Source organism: Myiozetetes cayanensis, unplaced genomic scaffold (genome assembly GCF_022539395.1).
Source record: "Myiozetetes cayanensis isolate MyiCay16 unplaced genomic scaffold, myiCay2020 scf5-8, whole genome shotgun sequence".
Lineage (NCBI taxonomy): Eukaryota > Metazoa > Chordata > Aves > Passeriformes > Tyrannidae > Myiozetetes > Myiozetetes cayanensis.
In genome coordinates this window covers 106397422-106409441 of record NW_026087742.1, presented here as the reverse complement: position 1 = coordinate 106409441, position 12020 = coordinate 106397422, and the positions used below count along the sequence as shown (strand labels likewise).

Below are 12020 nucleotides of genomic sequence, written 5' to 3'. Positions count from 1 at the left end.
GCAGTGGTTTTGGGAAGAGAAGCAGCCAAAGCAAAGGCATGTTCATGTTTATGTTCATGTCCACCAAGGCTGTTGACTGCGCCTGTGAGCCTTTGAAACAATGCAAACTTCTGCACTACTTTGGCACATCCTGGCAGTGATTCTTTACCTCTGGGTTCCTTTTCCTTCCTCCAGACCTGTTCAAGCAAGTGGCAAGCTCCACTGGCTTCTGTGACCAGCGCCGGCTGGGGCTGCTGCTGCATGACTCCATCCAGATCCCGCGGCAGCTGGGGGAAGTGGCCTCCTTCGGGGGCAGCAACATCGAGCCCAGTGTCAGAAGCTGCTTCCAGTTTGTAAGTTCATGTTTGCTCACTGTTGATTTTCTGAAGAGGGTGGAAAATCTAGAAGAAGGATTAGGGTATTGTGGTTGTTTATTGGTGGTGTTCGTCGGTGTATTAAGGACCTCGCTGCCACCGTCCAAGCTCGCTTGGCCCCGGCAGATGAACCTTAGGATTAAAGGGTGGGCTCAGTTCCGCGCACACTGTGTCTCACCTAAAAAATCCAATGCGCAGGCTGGAAGGTGTAAAGACCTTCCCCGGATCTTCACTCGTGAAGACTGGCCATTATTATTACACCTTTGACGAGGTGTATTTGAATTAGCTCAGACAGCAGATAATCGTTGTCAGGGCTTATATTGTAATTGAACCCTGCAATCAGTTTAAGTCTTTGTTACAGCAGCTCCTGGTTTTACAGTTTTCTATTTCCAGCAGTAGATCACTGTTTATTGCTGCCATGTAGGTGAACAGCAGTGGCTAATCTAAATTTTGGGCATGTTCATCCCAGTTACAGCCAGATGCCCAGGGGAGTGATAGGAAACTGCCTGCAGTGCTGTCTAGGGGCGAGGAGTGCACTATGAGCTCCTTCTACTCCTTGAATGGATAATGCCATTTTACTGTAAAGAGCTCTGAAAGAATTCCTATCCTGTCTGTTGAGGAGTGCACGGCAAACTTGAGGCTCTTTTTCAAACTTGTAAATTATTTAATCTGGCGAGGAAGAGAGTTATGGGAATTATTCATCCTTATCATAACTACCAGCAGAATGCACAAGATGAAGACAGCTGCTTAATGAAAAGGTAGAGGAGGGGAGGTAATGTATGGTCTGTGATTAACTCTAAATGCATCTTCTACATTACAATGGAAGAAAACTCTTTTCCCATCCCCTGACTGTCCCTGAGGGATTTTTTGTTTGTTTGGAGAAGGGGGGGTTGCTTGCTTTTTTGCCTGCTGCTCAAGTTTCATTATGTAGTAGTTTCAGTTCTGTAGTAAGCAAAACACAGCAAGTGTTTTCAATGAATATTAATGCTTGGAAGTAGACTGCTTACACACAGTGACTATGAAAAGAATCTAATTCTAAAATCATCACAAACTTCAGTTGTGATGGGACATTTGCTTTCTGTATTTTTTGAATTTCTTTTAACAGACTAATTCTACCGGATTCACATTTTCCTGTTTCCATCAGTCATATCTTGACCTTTTATAATTCTAATATCTACTTGATGCCATTTGGAAATGAATGTTTTATAGGGCTGTGTCCTGGGTGGATAACCCATGCTCATAAACTATGTGTAGTAATGGGGCTGTGGCTTTCAAGCCTCGAGTTCAATATTGGGTTTTCGAGTGACACCAACACAAACTGATGCTGCAACAAATTCATGGTCAAAAGTTTGTCCAAATGTCCTTCCTCAGAAATTAGGACTCACTGGATTCTATTTTTATCCCAAGTGAGTAGCAACAGCGCTTAAGAACACTGTTGAAAAACTGAAGGAAAGCGACCTCAGAATCTGGCAAACCCATGTTTTTTGGGAAAGGGGGCTCTCGTTCTGTGTTTAAACTAGGATTAAACAATTAAAGTCATAGTAATGGAACACACAAAACCAGTTTTTATAAAGTAGGAGGAAGATCTTGGAACAACTGTTTATTTGACTAAAATGAGTTAGCAACACTGTCATCACAAATGAAGACATACCAGCAGGCTGAGCACTGTACTGCATCCAGCTGCTGGCATTTCTAGAAGAAGCCCAGGCACAGCTGGGCACAACTCCTTGACCTGTTCATAAATCAGAACATTAGAAAACCTGAGGCTTCCTTCTCTTACCTGTGCTGAAAAATAGATTTTCTTCTTACCTCCAGTAAAAGGAACTTCACCCTCTCATTTTCCTCTGGATGAAGCCTTATTTTAACTCTCAGAGTAGGAGGGTAGTTTCTGACCTGGGCTGCAGCAGAACAGATGGTCTTCTAGGAGGGCCAGAAAGGGGGTGGGAGGGGAAATAAAAAAATAGGTGGGATGGAGTTCCAGGGAGTGGAGCAGAAATTCAAGCATAGGGAGAGCCTAATGGAGGGGAGGGAGAAGGAATTAGAAGTGGAAAAATAAGGGCCCACCATTAGACAATGATGGTAATAACAGTAGTAGGACTAATAGTGCTAAAGGAAACAGAGGGTGGATAGAATGAGGCATGAAAGAAAGGAGCAGCTGGGAATGGAGATGGGGGAAGAAATAAGAACTTTCCAGGAGAAAGGGAGAAGGGAAACACAGAAACATCCTTTCAGTGTAGGATGGTGGGCACCAGGATCCACAGGCTGGGGGGGCAGCAGAGAGGTGCTGGCAGGGGTGAGAGGGAGCAGCCCAGGAAGTGGAGAAGTTGGACAGCCAAGGAGTGTTGCAGGGGGCTCCTGGTGGTTTCCTTTTACCAAAGTGAGATAATTTTAAAAAAATATTGTAGGAGTTCATAGTTTACATTACTGCATGGAAACTAAAGTAAGTCTTTGTATGCCCACGGTGAGTGACGTTTTTACTTTAGGGGTGGTTTTTCTTCTTTCCTTTTTTTTTTTTTTTTGATTCTTTCTGATGATGATAAGCCAGCAATAAATTGCAGTTGTGTCAGAGTCTGCAACAAGTGCATGCCTCAGAAATGGCTCTCTCAGCTCCCTTAGGTTAAGTGCCCTGGCAACGGCCTTGTCTGTCTTCCCAACAGCAGAAAAAAAGGGGATGTTTACAGTTCCCAGCGATAACAGGGGAAATCTCTCCTGCTTTTCAAAGTTCGAGTCCTTGGGAATGCGGCTTGGGGAGGGAGGAGCCTAGCCCTGCTGTTGGCATCAGCCTGCCCACTGCTACTCCTGAGAACTGGGTCCTCTTATCCCAGGGCTGCTGCTGTCCTGCTGCTTCTCACTCCCCCAGCACTAACTTGTGCTTTCCATAGTTCTCTTCATTTACAGGAAGGTGCTGGTAATAATTGCTGGGAGGAGAAGGATATCATGAGACTCGTCTTTCCTGTTTGGGGCAGAGGGTTGTAATTTCTGCTTTGAGATTTTAAAGAAGAAATATTTTTAACTGAGAGCAAGGAGCTTAATCCAGTGACCACTTGAAGACCGTTATAGTTTATAGCTTAAGCTCAGAATGCATCAAAGCAATCTACAGATCCATGAAAAATTGAGTGAATTCAGTATTGCTGCAGTGTGAAAGGACTTCCCTTTCACCCTTCTGTGATGGGTATGTTTTTTAAGTAAACAGGATAGGGAAATGATGTGGACTGAAGGACACATGCACAGTGTTTTAATCACAGCAGAAAATTATTAATATGCTTTCCTCATATAGTGTAAACAGGATCTAGGAATTCACATCACTGTCTTGGATGAGTTACTGTGACATTGGGACTTGTAAGAAATATGATGTGATAGCAGAGCACAACTCAGATGAAAATGTCCCTTGCCATTTCTCAATAAAATATTGGATAGTTGGTTCTCAGTTATAAAGTACCTAAAGTATGCTTTCTTTCAAGGATGTGCTTGAATTAGAGTACTTGGTTTTAAAAACTAGTACAGATGAAGCTAAGGAGTAGTAAAATATATGCAGTTTATTCATACATGTATTTTAAACCTTCTTTAGTTTCACTTTGACAAAGCAAAGTATTTTAGTATTCTTTGTTGTATAGTCTGCATTCCTAGATTTGTACTTGATCAATGGTAAGGCTAGATCAGCCTGGTTTCTAAAATGACTTAACTGTGTCCAAATCCACTGTATTTTTGCAGACAAATAAAAGCCAAAATGTCCTTTTAGGTGGCATTTGGGTTTTGTAAATCCTGAGTCAGGACCCTAATAGTGAATTTGGCCATAAGGGCTTTGATTCAAATTGGTTGGACAGTCGTTTTGTGAGGAGTTGGTTGAGGTTGTTTATTGTTTTTATTTTTTGAACAGTTGAGAAATACCAATACTATGTACAAATAACTATATATAGTTATATACGGGTCGATATGAAAATAACTTACAAACACAGTGTTACTGTTGATGAACTTCATCTCTCTTAAGAGATTCAGGCAGCCCTTGTTTCTATTCATAGGATATTTCTTCTGCTCTTGGCTCTGACAAGAAAGAGCTGGCCAAAGGGAACTAGCAAATCCTTCCTCAAGCTGCTGTGCTGTAAATGTCATAAAGCAGCAATTCTGGTTTTATTTCAGCAGGATTTTGTGAACCTGTGCCTGACTTTGGAGGCAGACTTTAAGAGTCCTAGAAGTGAACTGCTTTAAAGAGCTATTTTAAAATGGTTTAGGGAATGGGGATCAGCTGGATGGTGTTGTTCAAGTGTGGATGATATAAAACTACACTAATTCACTTCTGAGTTCATGTTATTTTATTTTATTACTCTTGACCACAGCATTAAAAACATTGACTGGACTAGTCAATGCAATCAGGTGTAATACGGGAGTGGAAGACAAGGTTGAGCAGGGTTAGATCTGACTCTAGGGAGACAAGGTTGCTGTTACTGGCTTGCTCTGCACTTTTAAACTTTAACAAGTCATATGAGTCCCATTCCTGAGTTTGGTTTGTCCAAAATGCCATTTGCTAATGTAAAGCTTTCCATCCCAGATGAAAAACACAATTAAATTAACAATGTTGATTTATTTCCAGTCGATTTCCTACACTGCACATAAGCAGAATATAGCTCATCAAAATGCCATCAGAAATTTCTGCTCTGTTGATTGACTTAGTCCAAAAACATATCACTTTGTTCGAGTAAAATCCCAACTGTATTTTGGAGCGTATTTCATATTAGGGGCAGTTAACATAGCACAGAATATTTTTTAAACTACTAGCTGGAAGAAGAAGGAGAAAAAACTCAACTCCCAAGTATTGCATAGAGATGCTAACACCACCCAACTTCCTATTCCCCCATTGTTTCTGCAAAGTAAATACTGAAAAACAGATGTCTGGAACATAATGAATTTGAATGTCCTCCATAACAAATTGTCACTTGTAAGCTAGAAAGGCCTTTATGAATTTTACTTTATGATTCACTCTGTTATTACCATAAAAATTGGGAGTTGCACAGAAATGTGTTCAAGAGAAGAATCATTAATATTCTTTACAGCTTGATCTTGTTGGTTCAGATATGAACTGTATGAATTCAGCCTTTTTCCTGTATGTAAAATCTTCAGCTGCTGCCTTACCGGATTTAGAGATTATTAAAAAATCGTAATAGCAGCTCAGGGAACAGTGGAGAACCGTCTGTCCTGTACTGTCTGACCCTGACCAGCTTTTCTCCACGTGGCTTTAAATCTTCATGTAATATAATTCGGAACCAGTTCTGATACATTTTAATGCACCTAATCTCTCTGAACACAGGTCTTGTACAGCCAGCGTGCAGAGCTCTGGGTAGGCAGCTATTGGGACTGCTGGCAATTGACAGTGACTGCAAAATTAAAATAGATCTTTGGGTGTTACAGAAAGTCTTTCATTGCCGCAGCATTTTCCCTGCAAATTTAAAGCAGCTACAAGTGGAGAGCAGGGCTTTGAGAGGCTCATTCTTATTCTGACTACAGCTTGCACTGCAGCATTTCTGTACACTTCATGTTTTTCTATTAGAAATGGTATATTAAAGAGATCCTCTTTAAATTTTTTTTGAGGCTTAGAGGACCTCTATATAGAAAGTGCAGTCTGCTAGAGAGAGTAATGGTTTACCAGTGTAGTTCCTGGCTGATACTGGCTCTCTGAGTGAGCCACACAAAGTCGCTCCCCAGACCCTTTAATGCCTGGGCTTCTAGCTGAAAAATAGACATATAGATGATCATATTTTATAAATATGCCTGTCTCTTGGGAGAGTTGTAGAATTAATTCAGTTCCTTTGAATTCACTGATGTCCTGTGGAAGAAGGCAGTATCTGCTGTTCTGAACAAATTCCATTGCCAGTGTTGGCTGGACTTTACTGTGCTTTTGATTTTCTCTCTTTTACTTTGGTGGGGGATTCCTAAATCCCATAGCTACATGAAGAAACAGTATGGTTTAACGCAGAAGTCTTCAAAAGTCTTCAGAAGCTTGGTTTGTGATGAACTGAAGTATTGTAGCAGCATTTTAAGTCAATTTTAATGCAATGCATTATTCAAGGAATATTATAGGGTTGGTATTCCACATCTTTTTTGCATCCAGGGGTTCTGTGTAGGAGACTTTAAATTTTTCTCAGTCTTCAAGTATTGATCAGTTAATTTGTTTGTCAAGGTTATAAACAGTGTTAGGTTAAAAAAAAAAAAGGAAAACAAACACACAACTAACTGAATTTCCCTACAGCTCTCTCTCCTTTAGATCAGTTGTGTTATTTTTTTCTCCAAATTTGTTGCTAGCATTTTTAGTGAAATAAGGTTTGAGCTAGGTCATACTAAACTCAGATTTCATGAGAAACTGGAAAAAAACGAGAGCAAGCATAAAAAACCCCAGCACTCAATCCCTTATTCATCTTGATCCATGTACATGATACATTAATGCTTATTATTTATTTAAATGCTTCAAATAGGTTTGGAACCACAAAGGAAGACTGTCTGCCTTGTGAAGTCTGAAATATAAAAGACCGTCCCACTGAGAGCTGTATTTGAAAGCCCAGAAAAAAAGGAAAACAGAGGATTTAAATATATTCAGACCATAAATATGCTGTTTCTTTGGGTAGCATGGAAGGAAATGTCTTGAGGAATTGCAATTAGCATGGTAGTGATGGTTTAGAGAAACAGAGCAGGATGGTATCCTGCTTCATCACTTGGGCTGTTCCCTGTGCAGACGTGTCCTCCCCCCTCCAACCCTCCCCACCGGAGTCCCTCATGGTTTCCACCTTCAGCACTGAAACCAACTCCCAGGTTCTCAGATAACTGGTTTTGTGCAGGCTTCATGCCACCCTGCAAGACGGAGAGATGTTTCCTGTAAACACTGACTCTGTCATTTCACTGTTTTCCTCAAAATCCCTTTTGATTCTCCTTGCCTTTATTCTGTGGTGTTCTCTGCAGTGTCTATACCAGACCTCTACCCATGCAGAGAGGTCCTGTTGTCTCCTGTCACTTTGTGTCTCTCGTCTCTTTGCTATTGTCTATTTCTATACTGTAGGTGCTGCTGGGTAGGGATGATGTGCCATTTTTTGGTGTGTGCATGGTACCTGTTGCAATGGGATTTGTCTCTGTGATTGAGCTTCCTTAAAGTTACCACAGAAGAGTTACCTGAAATGTCACAGTGGTTAGGATGGGGTGGGAAAGCTGCAAAAGGAATGGGTCTGCTGGGAAGTGTACGTAGACTCTTCTGCTGTTGGCAAAGAGGTGAACATGGGATGTAATGGAACATGAGGCTCGTACTCTGTGAGACAGAACTATACTGTGTTTGCAGTCAGTGATGGGAAATTTAGAGATGACACAGTGGGAAGAGGGATACTGGGGTATTTAAAGAGGCAGAGGGTTTGCATGTTTAACAACAGACTTGAGAAGGGATTTGAATGATTTCCTTTACACGTGCATTTTGTAGAAAGGTCAGTGTGATAATGGATGATAATGAAGGATGTTAAGAATAAAGGAATTTTGATCAAAAGACATGCAATTTTTAGGGCTTGGATAATACAGTTTTTAAAATAGGTGAGAAGCAGTGCTATACAGGCTCAGATAAGAGAGACGGGGAACGTGAGATCAAGCATCAAAGGTGATCCTGTAAGTGGATGATTTTCTCTGTGACAAAGTACATGGTAGTGCTGTCTATCGTAATAGGGAGTAAGAGAAAGAGGGATTTGAAACATTAATAATAGTTTTCAATTTCTGGCTTGAAAGCAGGATCCAGCAGATTTTTTTGGGTTTTGATTTTTTTTAATCTGGAGTATATTCAGGGAAAGATACGGAGTCGACAGGAAGTGAATAGCTTGAACTGTTAATTAGGTGGTAACAGATCGTTTGTGCTCATCCCCTGTCTTTTTTCTCCTCCTATTACAGGCCAACAACAAACCAGAGATCGAAGCAGCCCTCTTCCTGGACTGGATGAGGCTGGAACCTCAGTCCATGGTGTGGCTGCCTGTCCTGCACAGGGTGGCTGCTGCCGAGACTGCCAAACACCAGGCGAAGTGTAACATCTGTAAGGAGTGCCCCATTATTGGATTCAGGTACAAACTCGCTCGCTGTCAGCCACATGTTCTACTGCTTGGTGGATCAAGAGCTTTACTTGATTCCAGGGAAATCATGCACTTGATTTTATCCATGTTGTTCGTGGAAAAAATAATTGTGATGGGGGCATAAGGGAGAGTGACACCTAGACAGTGATGTGAGAGCTGAGAAGGACAAAAATCATCTCTCAGTTAAGATATGGCCCTTCCTCTGTGTCCCAATCTTTCCATGCCTCAATCAAAAGCATTGTTGGATTGCACAGCTAATACAATTTGCATTATATTCAGCGTGTCCTATGCATTCAGTTGCATTTTCTGAATTGGATCCTAATGAATTGCTTTCTGTCGTGGTATAAAGCAGGGAAGTGCCTTGAAAATTCTCAGACATGTAAAGCTACATGTGCGTTTCTCAGAGAAAGAATGTTGGTGGTGGAACATTAACCTGGAGTGGGGGAAATGTTGCTGGTCCATTTAAACATCTGGATTGACACCGTGGTTACTATGGCAATGAATAAGTCTCTGTGTTGTAAAATGGCTGTGTGTTGGTATGCCTGTTGAGAATCCACTTAAGGGCTAAGTAAATACGCACTTTCAATTATGCCTGGACTTGTTTTATCACTTTGCTTTGCAATAGCTGCTTTGTACGTTTTCTGTCCTTTTTATGCACACAGTCGTCTTTTAACATTTGTGTTTCTCCTTCTGTGTTATCGTGTTGTTTACAAAAAGCTTTCTGTAATTTTGTTTCTAAAACCCAGACAGATAACAGCAGCAAGCCATGCTACACAGAAAAGCCATCATTTTCCTCTGACCTAGGAGAGTATGAATGTTGCTTTTATGCGTGTAGTGGGGCAGTGCTTTCTGCTATGCAGTTTCACAGGCAGTGGGAAACAGGGGAACTAATGAAGGTATTGCTTTGTTTTGAATCCAGGCTTTTCTGCAGAGAGGCTGTTCCCCTAATCATCTAAATTCTTCTCCCTCTTCTTTTATTCCCTTTGAATATCTTAACTGGGAAATGATAAATATTACCGAGGAAGAGCTATGGATTGGATGTGAGTAATTCAACACATCCACAAAGTCTGATTTTCTTGCTCCCAGATTTGGTTTATGAGCTACTGTATTACTGACACAGTTCTGTATAAACCAGCCAAAGACAAGTAGGTGAAATTGAAAAATGCAGCTCTTGGAAAAATCAAAGAATGGCAAGTGAATGGATAGTCTGTTGTAGGCATCGGGAACTCGGGAGGCGGACACTGGAGCTCTGTGTTTGCGTCTCATTTTACTTGACTGATCTCATCTGTCTCTTAAATTTATATAACAAATCTATTATCGTGATAGTAGAATCTGTCTGTTACAGATTTTTTTCTCTTGTCTCTGCAAGTCATTGAAAACCTTGTGTACACACTTGACAAAAAGATACTGTATCGGGAGGCTTTTAGAAAGCTAATACTGTGCTCAGTACATGTAAAACAATGTTCTTTTGAGGTCGTTGTGGCTGAACTGCTTCGTGTATTTGGAACAAGACAATCCTTATGCCTCCGGCTCTTTCAAGCACTTCAGCACAGCAGATACAACAGTTAGCTGCCTCATAGAGCTGATGAGATTAAGTAATGGCCCAAAAGTGCATTTGGAGTTTTGCATGGATGGAATGCTCTGCAGGAAAATTGTTTTTATAGAGGTGCTAGGAAGGACACAAGGGGGTTGCTGGAGTGACTTGCTTGAGAGGGCATTACTTTCTGGAATTTTCCTCCGTGAGGACATTCTGTGCTAGGAATCATGATGAAGAGCAAAAGATCTGAAGCTAGTGTTATAAAAGGTGTGGTGTCACTTGTATGTTAAAGGAGAGTGATTTTTTAGAAATCTTCACTGTTGCCCAATGTTAGAAATTTTTTTGAAGATTCAGACCTTTGACAAACATCTGAGGCAGCAGTACCTGTCCCTCTGGGGCAGAGGAGCATTCCTGGGCATTGCACACCGTGTGATATCTCAGGGAGGAGAACTTACACAGAAAACTTGACAGGCTGATACGAAGCAGTCACATACAAAGCTCTGAAGCTGTGAAATTTTTTTTATCCCCTTTCAGGTACAGAAGTTTAAAGCACTTTAACTATGACATCTGCCAAAGTTGCTTCTTCTCTGGCCGTGTTGCAAAAGGTCACAAAATGCACTATCCCATGGTGGAATACTGCACACCAGTAAGTAGCTGTTTTACTGACCCTTACTATCCCTTCTTATGTAGAAAGGAAAAACTTCATTTCCTATGCACAAGGTAATGGAGCATTTTGGTGGCTTTTTTTGCTTCTCACATATTTAAATCACCTTTTTTATACTGTACATGCCAGCAATTTCTGATGCTTAGTAAAGGATATGCCAGTGGTTTGAAGAAAATTGAAGTTCACTGTACAGTTCTTTGTCGTAATGTATTCTTGTTCCATGTTTAGTGCTGTAGTGGATGGATCTGGCTGGAAGCCCATGATTTGTGCAAATGCTCATTCATATCTTAGGTCCCAGTGTTTTCTTCATATCAGTGTGTGATTTTCCTTCCTCTCCTCAGCTGCTTCACTTTCTCTCCCACAGAACACCATGGTTCCATTTTTAAGTCATTTACTATGTAGTAGTACCTTTGTATTGTATGATCTCTTGATGGTATAAAATAGCAGGGAATTTCTCAAGGTAGCAAGCTGGATTTAGTTTCTGAGGGGCAGAAGTTTAACGCAGCACAGTGCAGGTGTGCTGCAGTGATGGTGAGCTGAGGGTCTTCACCCTTCTTGCACAGCTCTCAAAAGGATCATTTTTGCATAAACGTTTCTTTCATACCAGACAACTGGCAAAGGAAATTCTGTATTCACCTCTCAGTGTGCTCCTTTTTCTTTCTGGCCACTCATGACCAGCGTGGAGGGGCATAAATTAGAGGTGCTCTCCAGTTATTGTTTCACCATGTAGCACGACTGAGCTTTCAGCTGCCTTTGCTATTGTTCATGGTGGTCTTGAAGCAATGCACTCTCTGATTGGCATTTCCTGATGAGATAGGACAATTCCTAGCCATGTACTTTCATCTGCTGGTCAAATATAAATGGTGAAAATAAAGCATCGAAATTATACATGGGCTAGCCTTATAAAGTTATATGAATGGTCTTTACATCTTCATCCAAGCAAAAAGGAACGGCCAAAATGAAGACTCTCAGCTTTTCTTAGAGACAGAAAAGACAGGACAAAAAATATTTCCTAAAATACAAATCAAGCCATTATTTTTGTTAGTTTTAATTTATGGATAGTTATTTACATTATCAACTTCTACTGTAGCATTTCAGTGGCAGTATTTCACCTGAATCTCTGCAAGGGCACTAAAGCACAATTGCTGGTGCTTTGTCAGTATTCCCTGGCTGTGCTTTTCAGTGTCGTACCCCAGGGACTGAGGTTACTGGAAAGGGCGATTTGCCTGAACTGCTGCCCAAGTCAGAGGGAATTGCTGGCGCTGCCTGGGCAGGTCTGAACAGACTTCTCCATTGCAGGAATTCCTAGAGCAGAATCTCATGATCTGAGTTGTAGGCAGAGTGAGGGAACGACTGACTGCCTTGGAGCGTTCCTTCCACCTCCT

At 41.2% G+C, this 12020-nt stretch overlaps 1 protein-coding gene across 15 annotated transcripts in view; it reads left to right on the top strand.

The window, feature by feature from the left end:
- Positions 1–12020, top strand: part of DMD (dystrophin) — a 1047400-nt gene that overhangs the window by 995076 nt on the left and 40304 nt on the right. For all 15 annotated transcript variants that reach the window (XM_050333288.1, XM_050333286.1, XM_050333290.1 and 12 more), the window contains 3 exons: positions 175–332; positions 8259–8425; positions 10506–10617. In XM_050333288.1, coding sequence (XP_050189245.1) covers positions 175–332; positions 8259–8425; positions 10506–10617 — 437 coding nt within the window. The remainder of the gene's footprint in view (positions 1–174; positions 333–8258; positions 8426–10505; positions 10618–12020) is intronic.